Source organism: Geotrypetes seraphini, chromosome 5 (assembly GCF_902459505.1).
Source record: "Geotrypetes seraphini chromosome 5, aGeoSer1.1, whole genome shotgun sequence".
In the NCBI taxonomy this organism is placed as follows: domain Eukaryota; kingdom Metazoa; phylum Chordata; class Amphibia; order Gymnophiona; family Dermophiidae; genus Geotrypetes; species Geotrypetes seraphini.
This window is the reverse complement of record NC_047088.1, coordinates 224,777,156-224,797,560: the sequence shown is the minus strand read 5'-3', so window position 1 is coordinate 224,797,560 and position 20,405 is coordinate 224,777,156. Positions and strand designations below refer to the sequence as shown.

At 39.9% G+C, this 20,405-nt stretch overlaps 1 protein-coding gene across 1 annotated transcript in view; it reads left to right on the top strand.

Moving 5' to 3' along the window:
- The window catches only part of ACVR2A (activin A receptor type 2A), a 162,069-nt gene extending 150,810 nt beyond the window's left edge, over window positions 1-11,259 (top strand). The window contains exons 9-11 of the mRNA XM_033945599.1: window positions 1,361-1,499; window positions 8,896-9,026; window positions 9,283-11,259. Of these exons, the coding sequence (XP_033801490.1) occupies window positions 1,361-1,499; window positions 8,896-9,026; window positions 9,283-9,477 (465 nt within the window). The 3' untranslated portion in view covers window positions 9,478-11,259. The remainder of the gene's footprint in view (window positions 1-1,360; window positions 1,500-8,895; window positions 9,027-9,282) is intronic.
- Window positions 11,260-20,405: the final 9,146 nt, after the last annotated feature.

The following is a 20,405-nucleotide window of genomic DNA, read 5'->3' as shown; positions in this document are numbered from 1 at the left end:
CCTCCAAACACTGTTCTATATTCATAGAATACTATGGTGTTAGCTGCAATAGTTAACAGAAGACAAAATGTTTGGAAAAGGGTTATCAGACTGTTTTACCTCAAATAAATGTGACCTAATAAGGTATTTAAAAAACATGTATTGAAACATACAAAAAAAGCAAAATTAAAAACCTTAAGGGAAGCCTGAGATTACATGGTAAAATGGGGATGCATATTATCTGTGAGGAGTCATCAGCTACAGTACAGTCTGCAGCTGAGTGATCTGACATCTTTTCCTCACAACTTGCTTCCTTGGATTATTGCTTTCATCATAGAGGCCTCTTTTGGCTTTTTCTCCAGTAAAGTGAAAGGCTATATGATCATGCTGGCAAATGGTAAAAATTAGAAATAGATTTATTTTTTTTACTTTTCATCAGATAAGTTTTTCACATTTCCCATACATTTTGAGTGATATCACTGCTTTATGAACTAGAGAATAAAAAGCAAGATGTGATTAGAGTTTAAATAAGCTATCATCGGTCTTAGATTGGAAGCAGAAAAATAATACTATTGCAGTCTTTCTTCCGAGAGGCAAAGCTTAACTCTATAATAACAAATACTTAAAATGGTTTGAGACTCCCCTATAAGGCTGAATTAGACAAAGATACTTGTACACCTGTTGGAAAACATTTGTCATGTTAATAGTATGCCTCTAAAAATAGCACATAGTTTATAAAAGATAATCTTAAATGGAATAAACTGTTATTGTAATTTTCTTTTGTGGCATGCAAATCATTTTGTTTTATACTTCACCCGATTGAAATAATAGTAGCATGATTGACTAGCGAGTGTCTCTTATATATATGTATATATATGAGACACTCGCTAGTCAATCATGCTACTATTTCCCAAACTCAATCTCGGAGAGAACGAGAGCCGGAAGCCAGAAGGCCTTGAGCATGCGCAGATGCTCAAGGCCCAGCCCAGGCAAGAGGCGGGATCTTACTTCACTGGCACCAGCACATCCTGTGGGTTGGTGCTGTGTGCCTGTGCCAGATGGGGTAAGGGGCTTGTTTGGACGAGCGGGGATGCCGCTTCCAGCATGGGGGTGCGATGCCCGTTCAAGCGGGGAGGGGGGGTGCGTTTGCTGGGGGAGCGATGCCGGTTCGAGTGGGGGGGGTGCTCACATATCAAGTCAACGCTCGGTTTGTGAGTCACGATATGTGAAAATGTTTTGCTCGTCTTGCAAAACACTTGCAAACCATGTTACTTGCAAACCGAGGTTTGACTGTATAATGTATAGTCACATCTGAAATCACTCTGTATCTTGATAATAAAAATGTATCTTTCTTTCATTAATACATTGTGGTCTTTTTAAGGTTGGTACTCGAAGATATATGGCTCCAGAGGTTTTAGAGGGTGCCATAAACTTTCAAAGGGATGCATTTCTGAGAATAGATATGTATGCAATGGGATTGGTTTTGTGGGAGCTGGCATCACGATGCACCGCCTCAGATGGTAAGCAGAATATTTTTTTTCCATGATTCATGTGAAACACAGTGATAATGCAAATGATAGTTCGACAGGTACTCTATTCCTCAACCGGTGGGTAGTCAGCCTCTTCTTGTGAGAACTCTTGTAGGGAGCTTCATTTGCATACTTTTTTTTGCTCTTCCTCCCTTACCTCTGGGCTGTCCTTCAACTCCTCAGTTGTCTTCCTACAAGCAAGACAGTAGGTGCTTGTTTTTCTGCTCATGTTTATTTTAATCTAAATTTGAGGATTTTTTCCACTAAGTTTGCGATGCTTTCAGTGCTGAAGAGGATCCCTTTTGTGGGGCATCTCTAGTTGCGGAAGAGTGCAGACTCTGAGGTTGAGGGTCTGCTTCCAAGGGACAGATTGCTTTACAGGGCACCCACTTGAACAGCCTGCACTAACAGTTTGGGGGCTCAGGTACCATTCCCTTGGGAACAAGGCTCATCCCAAGTTTGTCCGCAATTGGGCTTGAGTGCAGACTGCATGGCTCCATGGCAACTTTTTTCGTGATCAGGGTTGAGATGCAGTCAGAAGACACAAGCAGTCCAGATTCTAGATTTGTTAAGGCAAAGGTTCTCCCTGTAAGCTATTTGCAACTTCCATTCTTGCAGCTTTCAGCACATAGCATGGCACAATAAATAACAGACCTTACAAACCAAATTGGGGTTCTGGGGTTAAAGAGATGTTCCTCCACCTCTAAAATCCCCAAACCACTATTTTTAATTTTTCAATGTAGCTTCCCCGGGCTTATTTTGGCACTAAAATTGCTGCTGCTGTGGCTATCTTGAATTTCCTGGTTTGAATTTAAAAGCCGCTATCTGCCTCAAAACACCTCGTTCTGGTGTAACAGGTGGGATGAACTCTTCAGACCAGGATACTTCAGATTCATGCCCCATTAGTGGTGGATGATAGTCTGAGGAGTATCCATGTTCCATATGACACACATAAGGGAGGTAGGAGTCATTGGTTTAGTTTCCTCTGGTCCCTTGGAGAGTGTTAGTATTTTATTTATTCATTCATTCATTCATTCATTTATTTAGCCCTCTCAAAGGAGCCCAGAACGGGTTACAAAAGTACATTCACAGTTGAGACAGGACAAGACTTAAGTAGAAATACAAACTTAGTGGACATAGCATAATTGATATTGCAGCATTCACAGTACAAACATAGCATAAAGGTAATACAGCTTTTGTGTTGCAGGTGTGTACACGGTTGATAGATAACATTTGTTTCTAGTGGGTAGCACAGTTAAGTTTTACTGTGAATGGCATTTGAATTTTAGTACCCAGTCAGTCCAAGGACAAGGAAAAAAGTCCAAATTTGACCCGGGGAGCAGTGCAAGTACAGTATTTCCCTGATATTCGCAGGGGTTACATTCCAGGAACCCCCACAAATGTCAAAAAACCATGAATACGGTTTTTAGGCAGGGGAAACAGGAGAGGGCAGCTGGAGAGGCAGGAGAGGGCAGCCGGAGCACCAGCGAGTGAAGGAAATCACTCGCTGTATGCTCCGACCACCTCTTCCTGTACTAAAGTCGGGCTTTACCAATCAGGAGCTGCTTTGACATGCAACTCCTGATTGGTGAGGCCCAACTTAAGTACAGGAAGAGGCGGTCAGAGCATACCGCGAGTGATTTCCTTCACTCGCTGGCGCTCTGGCTGCCTTCTCCTGCCTTCCCCTTTGTGGTCGGAAAATACCGCGAATGATCGGGACCGCGGTCCGCAAATTCGCGGGGGAGCACTGTATATCACCAGCAAAACAGCCATGATATGGCAGGAGACCAATCCAAAAAGGAGATGGAAGTAGAAGCCCCAAAAAGGAGCTAAGCAGCTTCCACAGGGGCAGACTGGATTTCAGGGATTTCCCACTAAATTTATTAATATGATGTTTGAGGCTTATATAATTAACAAAGGCTACATGGAACCATCTGGAATCGCAGCCCTGCTAGTTCCAAGGTTTTCCCCCCCAAGAGTGCAGTTCCCCAGCAGCAATGTCATGCACAAGTTGGGGATACTCGGTCAGATGACGAATCAGACAATACTGATTCTATTTTGATGCCTTGCTCTCCCAGTCAGGGTCCTCTATTGCAGGAGATGCTGCTGCATTCCTGGGAGGACAGGATCTAGATTTGGGGCGGCTCCAGACCTTGGCAAGGACCTAACTATGCACAGGCTATTTAAGCCTTCAGCGCTTATGGGAATGATCACAGAATCCCTTCAAGAATTGAAGCTAGGGGCTTTTTCAGTCCTCTACCAAACAGTGCTCACTTACGATCAGCACCAAGGTCATTAGGGCATAGACAGGGGGTGGGTAAGCAGAGTGGGCAGACTTGATGGGCTGTAGCCCTTTTCTGCCGTCATCTTCTATGTTGCTAAGGCACCAGACCTCTTGTTTTCCCCACGTCAAGACTTTACAAAAATGTTTATGGATCATTGGGAGATTCTGGAGGGGCCCCTTTGAGTGGCCAGAGCCATGTCAAAGCTCTATCCTATGGATGCTGCCTTCAACCAACTTTTTGTAACTCTAAAGGTGGATTCACTGGTTAATGCAGGTTACAAAATGTACCTCCCTTCCCGGTGAAGGTGGTGTAGCCTTGAAGGATGACCAAGACCGCAGATTACATTTTGTGCACAGAAGGCTCTTTGAGGTAGTGGCCTCAGGGATGAAAGCCGCCACAGAGGTGGTTTCTTTTGTTGCCTGAGCTTGCCACTCTAAGTTGTGCCATGATCCAGACACCAACGTGGATAAAGATCTCCAGTTTTTAATGACAGTGGTGGATTACCTGACTGATGCTTTGTATGACCTTTTCAGAGCCATGAGCAAGATGTCAGCTTACTCCATTTCCGCCCGCAGGATGCTATGGATCAGACAGTGGGTGGAGGGATTCCTCCTCGAAGGCAACCCCCAAGTAAACTGCCATTCCAGGGACAGATACTTTTTGGGAAAAGCCTGAATGATCTTATGGGCCAGTGAGCAGAATCATAAGCCAAAATCCTTGCCAGACAGACCCCGAGCCCCTATTGAGTCTGTTTGGGATAATTTTTGAACTTCCAGGCACTACCCCCAGTTCTCTGGAGGGCCTTTGGGTCAGAGATCATTTCCAACTTCCAAAGATTTGGAGGAATCGGGTGCCCTCAGTCTCTCGCTCCACCCCAGCTCCAAAGAAGCAATTATGATGCCAAGCAGTCAACTGAGCCTCTATGCATCGGAAGAAGGTTATCAGACTATTTGGGGGCGTGGGAGGAAATCACCACAGATTACTGGGTGCTGGAAATAATACAGAAAGAGTACGAGCTCAAGTTCTTTGGTTCTCTGCTGGACCTTTTTATAGATTTCCTGGCAGGGAAGCCAGAAAAAGGCCAAAATCAGAGCGAAAGTGCAGATTGCTAGATTTGGAAGCCATAGAGCCCATACCAGAGGAAGACTTAGGCTCTGGCAGTTGCTCAGTATACTTAACCAAATTCTGTTTCGATAGGTGGAGGCCTATCTTCTAGCACTCTCAGCGGCACATATAGCAGGAGTGGACAATGTACAAGCGGATTTCCTCTGTTGGAAGAACCTGGATCCTGGAGAATGGTTACTATCCCAGGAAGCCTTCACCTGCATAGTGCAGCCACCTAAATTCTGGAACAAAGTAGACACCGTGATACAAGATGGAACCCAAAGGACTTCATTAACCACTGGTGCACCCTAAACATATCCATCCTCGAAGACATGACACAACCGCAGAAAAAGACCAGAATCTGCAGACGCTCAGATAAATGGTTTGACAACGAACTGCTGCAACTCAAACGACAATGCAGACGTCTTGAAAGAGAATGGAAAAAAACCAACCGAGAACACACAAAAACAACATGGAGAATACTGAACAAACAATACAAACAAAGGCTAAAAGAAAGGCATACTACACCAATCAGATAGGCATAGAAATCTAAGACACCAAAAAACTTTTCAAACTACTAAAGGAACTCACAGACACCAAACCCTACTTGGCCATCAAAACTGCCCTTCCCCCCACAGCCAATCAATTGGCTGAATTCTTCAGAAAAAAATATCAACAGCCAGAAACACCTTCACTGGACCCCAAACCACTTCGACGAAATCTCAATATCACCTATAGAAAACGAGGCCTATGCAGCAGACAGAAATGGGTCAGATTTCCCAGACACACAATGGCACAACCTAGACAAACTCTACAAAAAATACAATCATGCAGCCTGCGACCTCAACCACTGTCCCCCATACTTGTTAAAAGCCGCCAGCACTAGATTCTGCACCCACCTCATGTGGTGGATTAATTATATGCTCACAGAGGGTCAATTTCCACAAGAACTCACCAAAATCATCATAACCCCTATTCTGAAAGACCCAAAGGGAGCAACAGATCAGCCATCCAATTATAGACCTATAGCCTCAATACCGCTATACATCAAACTAATGGAAGGCCTCGTAGCAAAACTTCTCACCGACTACTTAGAAACCCACAACATACTTCACCCCTCACAATCAGGCTTCAGAGGCAACTACAGTACAGAAACGCTACTAGTCTCTCTCCTAGACACAGCGAAACACCACCTAAGCAAAGGCAAAAAAAATGCTACTCATACAGCTCGATCTCACAGCAGCATTCAACCTAGTAGATCATGACATCCTACTACAAGCTAGAGAATGACACGGTGGCTGTTATCTGTGGGTGACCACGTGTAACCCGCCGAAATGGTGGGGGAGAAAACAGTGTTCACCGCAGCTACAGGGACAAGGCCATTCACCGCCCTGTGGAGCGTTGAATGGCCTTGTCTCTGCAGTTAAGGGAGGGAACGCGCGCGGTCACCGATTGCGCTCCCTCCTTCCTTACTGATAGCCACCCAAGCATCTCCCTCCCTCTTTATGGATCGCTGCAGCCCGATCGCTGCCACATTTCCCTCCCTGCCCCTTACCTTCGCAGCAGGCAGTTTCTCTAAATGTGCTTCCTACGAGCAGCCGGAGCGTTGAAATCGTAAAGTTGCATCAGAGACGACCTTTCCTGCAGCCACACGCGATTTCAATGCTCCAGCTGCTGGTAGGAAGCACATTTAGAAATTGCCTGCCGCGAAGGTAAGGGGCAGGGAGGGAGAAAGGGAGTAAAGGTGGGGTGGGGGAGGTGGGGTGGGGAGGGACAGACACTGAAGGGAACTGGGGAAGGTGGGGTGCAGAAGAACAGATGCTGAAGGGAACTGGGGAAGGTGGGGTGCAGAAGAACAGACGCTGAAGGGAACTGGGGAAGGTGGGGTGCTGAGGAACAGACGCTGAAGGGAACTGGGGAAGTTAGGGTGGAGAGGAACAGACACTGAAGGGAACTGGGGAAGGTGGGGTAGAGAGGAACAGACACTGAAGGGAACTGGGGAAGGTGGGGTGGAGAGGAACAGACACTGAAGGGAACTTAGGAAGGTGGGGTGGAGAGGAACAGATACTGAAGGGAACTGGGGAAGGTGGGGTAGGGAGGAACAGATACTGAAGGGAAACGTGGAAGAGAGATTCCAGACTATGGGGGGAGCGGAGGGAAGAAGATGGGTGTCAGTCCAATTGGGGGTGGGGGATGGAGGGAGAGATGTCAGGGAGAGACACAGTAACAGAGTATATGAAAGAGACACAGAAGGCAGACAGTGGATGGAGGTCGGTGGTCACAGAGATGGGGCGCTGTGAGGGGGCCAAATTTTTTTCCCCTTGTCATTCTCTACTACAAACACTGGAGGCAATAGGAATCACAGGCAAAGTCTACAATTGGTTTGAAGGATTCCTCCGCTCAAGAAGATACAGAGTAAAAGCAAACAATGAACAATCAGAATCCTAGAATAACCTTTGCGGAGTCCCCCAAGGCTTCCCACTATTCCCAACACTCTTCAACCTTTACATAGCCACACTTAGCACATGCTTAAACAAACTAAGCATAACATCATACAGCTATGTATACAATATCACCATCCTCCTGCCTTTCAACCAAACCACCCCCAACACAATGAATAAACTACACATTGCACTAGAAACTGTCAAAATGGATGAGAGACCACAAATTAAAACTGAACCAAGACAAAACCAAATTCTTACTTCTAGAAAGAAATAAAACCCCAACCATAACAAACCTAGAAATAAACTCCATCACATATCCCTTATAACCCAACCTAAAACTCCTGGTAATATTGATAGACAAGGCTGCACCATGCAAATCAGCTGCACCATGCAAATCAGTAAAACGGTTCAGAAGGCATTTGCAACCATGCGCAACTTAAGACAAATCCGAAAATACTTCAACAATGAACAGTTCAAACTCATAGTACAAGCGTTAATCCTAGGACTACTGTAACATATTACATTTTCGCTCAGCAAATTGTATTTCTATACTATTGCCTCCTGAGGTCTCTGATCTCTGTATCTCCTCTGAATATCTACTTATTGTATTTCGCTGAATGTCCAGCACTCTTGATTGTAAACAGCCTAGAAGTCGCAAGATTGTGGCGGTATAGAAGAATAAAGTTGTTATTATTATTATTATTAATAAGGTTTTAAAACAGGAACTTTTTATAATACTTTTTCTAATACTCTGGTGTCAATTGTTGCAGATGCATGCAGAAACAGTGTGTGAGAGGAAGGAGAAAGAACTGACAGGCTGCCTGAAAAACAAATAAGAGGAAGATAAGACATTTCTTGTAGCTGCTTGAGAGCACACTGTCTCAGCAACTACAGAACGCAGACTCTGCTAGAATAGACAGTAGCTAACTGAAGGACATGAGCATGTGTAAAAGTAAATAAGGTTAGGGTCACCGGAAAGAGGGGAAGAGCAGGAGAAGTAAACAGAGGCATAGAAAAAGGAAGTACAGTAGTAAAAAGTTGATTGGTTGTCTAATGATAGGAGCTTCCGCTACCATGACAAATGGGCACGTAGATAGGAGGGACCAGAATGAAAGAATAAACTATAATATAAAGCTTAAGTCAGCTTTGTGTGCCTACTCTGTATGTATTACACCCTTTCTTGCAAGAGAGTAAAATAAAACTATTTGCTGTTTCACATCGGAGACCGTGCTGATTTCATCCAGGGAGAGAATGTTGTTTCTCACACTATTATATATTAATACATTTTGTTTTGAAACAGTTTGTTCTTTGTTTCTCCCACTTCCTTTTTTACTATCTATATCCAAAATATTTTATTTCTTTTAACATTTATAAGTAGGGTAACATTTCTGAAAGTCTGTGGTTAATTGAAGTATGCAACAGATGAAGTAGTGGAAAAATGTTGGGGGGGGGGTTTAAATCTTTATTGATTTTTAATCTAAAAACAGTGCTATATAAATAGAAGAACAGTAGATATTACATACATTGCACTAATTTTGTTTCTTGTATGTGCAGGTCCAGTGGATGAGTATATGTTACCATTTGAAGAAGAAGTTGGGCAACATCCATCCCTGGAAGATATGCAGGAGGTTGTAGTACATAAAAAGAAGAGGCCTATTTTAAGAGAATGTTGGCAGAAACACGCAGTACGTATTGAAGTAATATATTGAGAATACTGATATGTCTAAAACCAGATGGTTTTATGCTTATAATAGTATTCATTTATGGATGTTTCATTAACAAAAAGACAAAATATTTCTACAGAATGGGTTTGTCTGTTGAAGCTTTTAAAAATATATTCCAACAATATTTAAAGTAGAATATCTCTGCGACTGCTGAAATGTATATTTAAAATTCTTTCAAATTGATTTGAATTAAAACATACATTTTATTTCTTACAAGGGAATGGCAGTGCTCTGTGAGACAATAGAAGAATGTTGGGATCATGATGCAGAAGCCAGGTTATCAGCTGGCTGTGTAGCAGAACGGATTATTCAGATGCAGAGACTGACTAATATTATAACAACAGAGGACATTGTGACAGTGGTCACCATGGTAACAAACGTGGACTTTCCTCCCAAAGAATCCAGTCTATGATAGTTGCACAGGGTATATATGCTGGCTTAAGTCACTACGAGGACTCTGATGAAGAGCTGCTAGGCTGCCAAGACTGCTTACTGTTATTGTTGAGTTTTGGCCAAGAAACAGGAATGGTCTTTTTGGAATGTCACTTTTAAAGACAGTCTCTTCAACATGGATCTGTGGGAGGAATTTCATTCCATGCCTGTACCTGAAGAACAGAAGACTAATGGAAAAGTGGCGAAATATTTTAAAGGACAGACTGTAAATGAAGAAATAAGGACCTATACTGGGCTAATTGAGTGTTTTGAAAACTGACATCAGATTTGTTATTATGTCAGAAAAGACTAATTCCTTAAATGAACTACTGCTACTTTTTTTTAATCAAAACATTTCATTTCAGATTTAAAAAGGGTAATTTTTATTGCATTTTCTGTTGTGTTTATATAAAATGACTATTGTAATGCCAATATGACACAGCTTGTGAATGTTTAATGTGCTGCTGTTATATGTACATAAACAGTAATCTGTGGGATATAGTAAAGAGGCTTCCAAGCATTATTTTAACCTCCCTCAACAAGGTATACCTCAATTCCACATTTGCTAAATTATAAGATTGAGAACACTAACAAAATTTGAATAGTAAATTGATCCATGTATTGTAATAATGTATTTCAGATTCACTGTGTTATTTAAAAAGGGTAAGCTATGCTTAATGCCAACAGTAAATTGGCCATTCCTCAAGCAGTGTTTTTAGCTTTTCTTGTGTTAGCTTGTGGTGTTCAAGTGCTATTATGAAATGGAAAAAAAGTTTATTTTTCCCTTTTAGAGCTTTCTTACCTCCATTTCTCAAGATGTTGCATACATTTATTTTACTAAAGTATATTTAGGTTTGATGTGTCCTGAAAAATATTTGGAAATTTAAGCATGACATTTTTTAAAATTCTTTGTGAGCTGTGACACTGGAACGTTCTTGGTTCTTGATTCTTTTTAAAGATTTTTTTTCCTATTTATGTTTGAATTCTGCTTTTCTTTTGTTTCACTTAACAGTGTGCAGAATGCTCTGTATCGCTGTTTTCAGGATCACCTCAGGAAGTTTCATTACCCAGAATTCCTCACTCTCTGCTTTGAGACTTGCATTTTCACTACATCTCAAGCACAGTGTCATCTTGTCAGTGTAATATGACATCTGTGATGCATAAATGTTCTTCATAAAAAAGAGTTGTACATTTTTACCACAGATTTCAGATGTTACTGTACAAAAATATCAGGGAAGCTATTTTTGTGCTTATTAACTTCAAAATATGCAACAACTATTCAGAGGTAACAAATACTGACAGATAGCACTGCCTAGCAAGAAAAAAAAAAAAATCACATTTACTTAAATAAACTTAATTCCAATATTGTTTTAGTATTTAGGACATATAAAGCCTTATGAAAGAAGGATAAAGCAATTGACAATATATAGTATAGGTGCCAAAGTACTCTTGAAAACATTATACTAAAACTACTGCTATTGAATTTTATTCAGGCCAAAGTTTAAAAAAAAATTCTGAATTACTCTAAAGTGCTGTTCAGTAGCCAGTATTATACTACATATTTTATAATGGATTTTTTTCTTACATCATGCATTCAATGTTTTAAAGACAATTTTAATGTCTCAATCAGGAACTCACTGTGAATGTTTTATGTTCAAATTGTTATTTATAAATCATGGTACACTGATTTTTACATATGATATGCACTTATTCTCTGGGAACAATATATATAAACACAAGCTCTAAGTTAACAGACTCTAAGCAGGGAGCGGAAGAAGGGTAATAGCAATGTTAACTTGTACATGTATAACTTACCATCCAGAACTGTTCCTGCTCGCTTTTTGTCACTCTTATTGCCTAAAGTTTCATTGTAGCCATACTAACACCCACTTCAGTGGGTCTTTGGTACTGTTGGGTGCAATTTACTTCATTTTGTTCATAAGGCAGATTATTTAGGTGCCTCTTTCTATTTAGATTTTTAATTTTACTTCTGTGTTTTAAAAGATTTAATCCTAGTGTAAGGAAAAAAAACCCTTAGCAGATAGCACATGACATTTTTAATTCAGTCACAATGTACTTTTTTGTCCAAACTAGAAATAAGTTGTTAAATGTTGCTTTGGATCACCACCTTGTAGACTGAAGGTTGCAATTCTTGGTAGGCCCAGCAGTGGATTTGTAAATTGTCAGAAAAATGAGAAATCGGTAATAATCTTAAAATAGCCCAGTTATTTGGAGGCACACTTTGGGCAGGGTGTCAAACTGAAACTATTGTTCAAAGTTTAACTGCACCATTTTTAGCTTTGTGCTGATATATTTGGCATGTTTGTGTTGAAAACTCTAAGTGTTGTCATACTAAATGGGAGAGTAATTTTAAATCTGCTCTAAACTGGCACCAAATGACTGTTTTAAAATGAACAAAATACGAGGGTGGTTTTAAAAGTTTGTTAAAAAAAATCAAGTTAAATATTTTTTAAAACATATTTCTCAACATAGTCTCTCTCCAACAAGTTTCCAGTTTTTCCATCCCATCAGAAAATTATGGTTTTGTCAAATTTTAAGAAATATATGTTTAACTTGATTTTTTTCCCCTCATACAATTTGTAATTGCTTTTTAAGATATCCTGCAACTTTGAATATTGTACTGATTGTATTTTCTGATTTTACCAATGAGATCTCATTTTGAAAAGGCAGCATGCCATGTATGATATTCATATAATATACATACTTCTGTAAATAAGATTCAGTGATCTGTTCTGTTGTATATACATTTTATTGCAGTGTATTTTTACCGATACATTGTGAAGCATAAATACAGAGGTGGGTAAAGCCAGTGAAAGTTGAATCCAGACTCAGCTCTGCACCTATAAGGCAAAGCCAAGCCAGTGTGAACATAAGTTTCCTATTAGTTCTTGGTAATATATTTCATTAAAAAAATGTTTATATCATGCATTTCAATTGAATGGCACAGGTGATTTGGCTCCTAGAGATCTCAAGTACTTCTGGCTTGGCTCTGACCTCAAACTTTCAAGCTTACTCTCAGGTCTAGTTAAACGATTGCTATCTTATGGATTACCAGATGGATTAGCCAATTTTTGGCTTGCAGATGCTCATGCCCCTCAAATGTATGTTTGTATTAGAATCTAAGGAGTAGTACAGCAAGGCTTTTGAATACTGATGTCTGCATAATTGGTGCAGGTATCTTTACAGAACAGACACTGTGCCCTTTAGTTATTGGATTAGTACTTAATAAGCTGATGGTGATATATGTAAACTAAATATGAGGATAGTAATTCAGTTCCTTGTAATAACTGTAAAATCTTTCATTTAAGTTTGAAAAAGAACCCATGAATATAGCCATGAAAAGAATAGTTCCAAATATTTCATGACAGAAATTTTGCTAACAGCTTAACAAGATAAACTGCCAGTTGCAATTTGCTAACAAAATAACTTTTCCAGCTGCCAGTGTTTTTCAGTTTCTCTGTTCAAACTTTTTATGCATTATATTAATAAATAAATGGTATAAATATGCAGAATGTTATTTACAGTTTATGGGCAAAATGATGCAAGAAGCATCCTCGAGTGAACATCATTTACCTCAGATAATCAACCAGCAGTACGTTTTTATGCAGTCTCAATCCATATAATATTTGTTACCTCTCAAAAATATTGGTAAGCAATTATTTTAGCTTTACTCTCTGTATTTCTGTCAAGTGTTTTGGACACAGGTTGTTATACTACTGTCAAATTCTACTTGCTGTTTTTTTGCAAGTATATACAAAATGCCCTGGATAAAAGTGATTGTTAACTATTGTACAAATAAAAATGTATGCTATTCCCGCCAAAAAAGAAAAAAAGTTAAATAAAAAAAATGAAAATAATAGCGTGGTTTTATGTATGTCAGAGCTTTTCTCATTCTCTTCTCAATCAGGAAATGCCAACTAAATTTAATTTCATTTAATCCTCCATTGTTTCAGTTACAAACTTTTACTAATCTGTGGTAAAAAGTAGCCTGAGTGCACCTTTGTGCAGGTTTTTTCTGTGTTAAGGCCATGTTTACCACAGCTGTAAAAATTGGGTTTTTTTTCTATTTTTCTGTTGGTCATGTGCTAATTTTTCAACCAAAAAATATGTTTGCTCAAGGGAGATTCATTCTGTTGCTTAACTCAAAATTGTGATATGGCAACACTGTACTTATATTAAATTGGACTTAAAGTGCATGAAGAGGTGTGAGCATCATGGTAGTCAGAAGGGATTAGCGGCCATAGCAGTTAATGGTTGGAGCTTCAGACACTCCATAGCACAGCTAAGTGTGCCAATAATAATTGAATAACAGTTCAATTATTATTGGGGGTTTTTTTATATTTAAGTGCTCTTCACTTTTCTGGTGCTTTTTTTTTTTTTTTTTTATAAGTGAAGTTTGATTAGGATTTTTTTCCCCTGTTTGTGACAAATTGTAGGGAGCTTTTCTCCCAGGTCTTTTTTTCAACTTCTATAAAATTGAATTCATAGATCTGTTTGCGCAAAAAAAAAAGCTGTTTTAGAAGACAGTATGAAATAGAGAAAGACATGGGGGCACATTTTTCCCCGTTCCCGCAGGAGCTCAGTTTCCCTATCCTCGCAACTTTTGTCGCTGTCCCTGCCCCATTCCTATAAGCTCTGCCTTAACTGCATAAGCCTTGAACACTTACAATTTTAAAGTGTTTGAGGCTTGTGCAGATGATGATGGAGCTTGCAGGAATGGGACAGGGACAGGAAAATGAGTTCCTGCTGGGACAGGGAAAAATGTGTCCCCCATGTCATTCTCTAATATGAAACTAATGATCAGATTGGTGATGCCATTGGTGTGTGCGGTTCTTGCAATAACCAGTTTGGGCACATGGTAATGTAACTGTGCTAACTCTGCCCCACATATGCACCCTCAAAATGTTTAAAATATTTTGTAGCTTAACAGTGCGTGCAGATTTGGCAGTTAACCGAAGGACACTTGAATGTGTCCTGCAGTCTCCATTTTAAGCTGTATTTTGTACACATTGGGGCTCATTTTACATAGAAACATGATGGCAGATAAAGACCAAATAGCCCATCCTGTCTGCTCACGCACAGCATCCACTATCTCCTCCTCTCCCTAAAAGATCCCATGTGCTTGTCCCTTGCTTTCTTGAATTCAGACGTCACCACCTCTACTGGGAGCCTATTTCACATATCAACCACCCTTTCTGTAAAAAAAGTATTTCCTTAGATTACTCCTAAGCCTGTCACCTCTTAACTTTATCCCATGCCCTCTCACTCTGGCGTTTCCTTTCAGTTGAAAGAGACTTGCCTCATGTGTATCTATGCTACATAGGTATTTAAACATGTCTATCGTATCTCCCTTCTCCCGCCTTTCCTCCAAATTATACATATTGAGATAATTAAGTATGCCTTATGACGTAGACCACCAACCATTTTAATAGCCTTCCTCTGGACTGACTCCATCCTGTTTATATTGTTTTGAAGGTGTTTCCAGAATTTTACACAATATTAAAACAACCTTTAAAAATTGTCTCTATCATCTTAAGCAGCTGTGAAATCTCTCCATATATTGAAAAAAACAAGTCTGACAATAGTGGTCCAAGTCATGATAGCATCATAACTAAATTACTGCAATACCCTGTACATTGGTCTAACCAGAAAGAGTTTGCATCAATTGCAATCAATTCAGAATACTTCATGATTGATAAAAGGCTGCAAGAGGCGTGACCACATCACACCCTTCCTGCACAAGCTACACTGGCTGCTAGTATGTTACAGGGCTAAATTTAAATCTGTTTGATTTTCAAGACCCTTAGACAAAATGGGCCAGAATACTTAAAGAACAAGCTAGCTCTTCATATGCAGTGAGCCTTCTCAGGAGTGGTCTCCACACTCTGGAATTTACTCCCAGTGGGGCTACGTCTAACTCTAAGCTACCTCTACTTCAGGAAGCAGGTGAAATCCTGGCTCTTTACCCAAGCCTTTAATACATAGGGTGATTGACTATATACTCATTCTGCACCAGGACTAGCTTGCACATATACTAACTAAATCAGTTCCTTATACAGTAGAATCCCAGTTAACTGGTATTCAGTTAAGTAGCACACTCAACCAACCGGCAAAAAAAAAATTGCCAACAACAAAAAAAAATCTCCCGTGCTCCTGACCCAACAACTTCCCTCCCTCCCTCTAGCTCCCAAAGCATCAAGGCAGCCCCAAATCTCCCTCACTCTAGCCCCCGATGAATCAAGGTAGCCCCAAATTTTCTTCCCTCCCACCAGCCCCCGAAGCATCAAGAAAGCCACAGATCTTCCAACTCCCGAAGCCGCTGCTGATTCCGACAACACTACCGCCCACTCCTGAAGAAGCAGCGGCAGCTGGTCCTGTCACTTCTAACGCGGCAGAAGAAAGGCCCAGCCTGGGTTGTCCAGAAGTAGCCAGTTTACGGCGCTTCTCACTGGCTGCCTCATACTTCAGGTAAGTGAGGGAGAGAGGAGAGGTTGTCAGGACCGCTCTGCTGCTTCAGGGGTGGGAAGGAGGGAAATAAGGGGCTGCCCTGATGCTTTAGGGGCTGGTGGGAGGGAGATTTAGGGCTGCCTTGATGCTTCAGGAGATGGAGGAAGGTAGCCCGGGGGGGATAGGCCAAAAGTGGGGGGGGGGAAGGGGCATGAATACTGGTCCTGCAGGGTGAAGAGCATAAGAGATGGATGCTGGACCCATAAGTTTGGGAGGAGGAGGAAGGGACATGGATCCTGGTCCTGTAGGTAAAGGGCAGGGGAGATGGATGGATGCTGGACCCATAAGTTGGGAGGAGAGAAAGAAAGTAACAGACCGGGAAGTGGGAAGGAGGACAAAACTGCAGTTGCCTGAGAAGGAAAAGACAGAAAGAAATTTCAAGCCTTAATATAGGGGAATTCTTTTATTTATTGTATTTCATGGTATGGGGTATGGTTAGTTAGGCCTATTTTTAATGGTAACTCTCAAGCAACCAGAAACTACATTTATCCAGCCTCTATCAATCCCCATGGGTGCCGGATAACTGAGAGTCTATTATACCTTGTTTAACTGTATAAACAACTTGCCTTGAGTTTAGCCTCCCATTTGTTTATCCCAATGCACTGTCTGCCACCCATCTTGACTCCCTCAGCTATAGGATAAGCTGTATTATTTATGTTGTTTGAATGTTCTGATTTGTGCTTATTAGATGCTTCATAGTTTTTATGTCTCCTTTTTATTATATATTATATTTCTCATCTGAATTTCAGTGCTGTTAATAAGTAAATTTTTGAAACTTTCATAGTAGTTCTATTAAGTTTCAATTTACTGATTTTAACTACTTCATTCATTGTATTTATGTTTAAATTTAGTCATTTTACTACTGTTATCTTGGGTGAATCTCTTTATAAAGGCAGTTAATAAATCTCAAATAAATGTCATCAATACCTCATTTTTCCTATTGGCCTCTTCTCCATGTGCAACCAAGCATCCTTCTAGCTTTCACCATTGCCTTTTCAACCTGTTGGCCTCTTAAGATCATTACATACTATCACACCCAATTCCTGTTCCTCGTTGTGCACAAAAGTTCTTCACTACCTAACTTTACCGTTCCCTCAGGTTTTTGCAGCCCCAATGCATGACCTTGTATTTCTTAGCATTAAATCTTAGGTCCTATCTCATATTCTCCACACCAGGGGTGTCTACTCTATTGCAGATTTTTGTATCATCCACAAAGAGGCCAATCTTGCCAGACAGAACTTCAGCAATATTGCTTACAAAATGTTAAACTTAGACTTACAAAGTTACATACGCCTCATTGGCTCTTAACACAGCTTATTAAAAAAGGCCCCTTAGATTGAGTCCACAGGGCCAGGGAAATAAATAGCTACAGTACATGAATGTAACTTACCTTCAACTGAAAAAGGGGTGAGACAAAAATCCAAATTAGAATAAAGCAAATTTCATATTTAGCAAAACTACTAATGGGCATAATTGAAAATGTATATTTAGCACATGCTATAAATGAACTAAAGCTAATAAGGAAATAAAAGAAATGTGTTCAGTATATAGTTGCTGCTATTACCCTGATAAAAAAAGAATGTTAGTAAACCAAGCCTACCACATAAATTATTACAACTAGAGAATGACACGGTGACAAAATTCATCACCGTTCCCATCCCCGCGGATAACCGCTGGAAATAATCCCATGTCATTTTCTAGTGTCTATTTCAACCTCAGTCCTTCTACACCAGCATTCTTCAAAGCAAAGCTTGAGGGTCAGTGGTTGTGGCCATTCATACTCTGATTCTTCCCTCTCTCCTTAAAGAATGACATGAAGATGGTTTCCCGCGGTTATCCGCGGGGACGGGAACAGTGATGAATTTTGTCACCATGTCATTCTCTAATTACAACCACAAGATTTTATATTATTAGAGTCTCAAGCATTAAACACAAATTTGCAAGCTTCATTTTCCAGAATAGATACATACTGATGGAGGATAACGACCAAGTAGTTTAGTTCATTCTAGAGTAACATAAAAATTGCCATACTGGGACAGACTGAAGGTTCATCAAGCCCAGTATCCTGTTTCCAACAGTGGCCAACCCAGGGCACAGGTACCTGGTAAGAACTAAAATGTTATGCTGCTTATCCTAGGAAGAAGCATCTCAATAATGGCCTGTGGACTTCTCTTTTAGGAAATTATCCAAACCTTTTGTAAGCACCACATTATCTGGTAATGAATTCCAGAGTAAAGAAATATTTTCTTCGGTTTGTTTTAAATCTAAATCTAGTAGCTTCATCGTATGTCCCCTAGTCCTAGTATTTTTGGAAACAGTAAACAAATGATTCACATCTTCCCTTTCTATTCCACTCTATTGTATAGACTTCTATCATATCTCCCATGAGCCATCTCTTCTCCAAACTGAAGAGCCCTAGCCGCTTTAGCCTTTCCTCATAAGGAAGTTGTCCCATCCCTTTTATCATTTTCGTCACACTTCTCTGTATGTTTTCTAATTCTGCTCTATTTTTTTTAGATACGGTGACCAGAATTGCACACAATATTCAAGGTACAGCCATACAATAGAACGACACAAATGCATATTTTCATCTTTGTTTTCCATTCCTTTCCTGATAATTCCTAACATTCTATTTGCTTTCTTAGACACCACCACACTGAACTAAGGGTTTCAATGTAACTTCAACAATGACACCTAGATCCTTTTCCTGGGTGGTTACTTCTAACATGGAACTCTGCATCACATAGCTATAGTTCAGGTTCCTCTTTCCTATGTACATCACTTTGCATGGCTCACATTAAATGTCATCTGTCATTTTTATGCCCAATCTCTCAGTTTGATATAGATCTTTTGCAATTTTTCACAATCCTCTTGCAATTTAACAACTTTGTGTCATCAATAAATGTAATTCTCTCACTAGTTATTCCCATCTCTAGATCATTGATAAATATGCTAAAAAGCGTCGGTCCTAGCACAGACCCCTGGGGAACCCCACTATGTAACCTCCATTGAAAATATTGACCATTTAAACCCACACTCTGTTTTCTGTCTTTCAACCAGTTCTCAATCCATAAAAGGACATTACCTCCTATCCCATGACTTTCTAATTTCCTCAGAAGTCTTTCATAAGGTACTTTTGTCAAATGCCTTTTGAAAATCCAAATACATAATATCAACCTGCTCACCTTTATCCACATGTTCATGCACCCCTTCAAAGAAATGCATTAGATTGGTGAGGCAAGATTTCAGTGTTTCTCAACTCATTCTTGGAGTACCCCTTAGAAAGTCTGATTTTCTGAATATCTAGAATGAATATGCATGAGAGATTTACATACAGAGGCTCTGCATCCAAATCTGACTCATGCTTATTGTTAATATTCTGAAAACCAAGAATGAAAAACAGCCATAGGCTAGAGCTGTACCAAATAGCATATTTTGCTATTTGGCTGAATATGAATAATGGGCATTGAGCTTTAACAAAATAAATAAGAAGCAACATGAAATCAAGAGTTTAGTAGGATTTAGCACGGTAGAGCCCCAGATTATTTGGCCAAGTCAAATATTTAGTACAGCTGTACCATAGACAACACTATATAGAGAGGGGAAAAAAAAGAATGGAATTTGATATACTGTATTACCCTTCTGTGGTTACAATCAAAGTGGTTTACATAGTGGACTCAATTCTGTATTGGTGACCAAATTTGGGTGCCAAAAATGCATTGTAAGTGCTATTCTATAAACAGTACAGTTGGGAGAATAGCATCGGAATCTGCAGCCAATTTTGGGTGCGAGGATTTACACCAACTGAACCCTGATGTAAATCCCTGTGCCTAAGTTAGGCATGGATCCCCCAAATTCTATAAAACTGCCACAAATCCTTATAGAATAGCTGGCTTTTCAATATTATTTGATTACTTTTCTCACAAGGGATTCATGAAAAGATGTCTTCAGAGGTCTTAGCATAGTCTATATGCCTTACTTCAGAGGCAGCTAGCTGTGTTTGCATGCTTTATCCATAAGGGTTCAATACATTATCTATAAAACTACTGCTTTATAATTATGTAATGTAAAAAAAAAGTCTGTTGTACTGGTCTCCTCTAACAAATGACCAGCAGATCACATAGTGTATCACTCTTGTTAGACAAATGCAGCAGCTCAACAAATATAACAATCCAAAGATATAGAGTAACATCAAATTTTACCATTCAGCTGGGTGTGGGAGCAAGCTCCACCCATATAAGATAAGTGCATTATCCATTAGTGAATTTTTGAAAATGGAATGCTTTAATAATAAGATGAAGTTTTTATAAGCAAAAAAGATGAAGAAATATTTATAAAATTAATATGTTTAAAGAAAATTTTCATGACAAGTTACGAGTT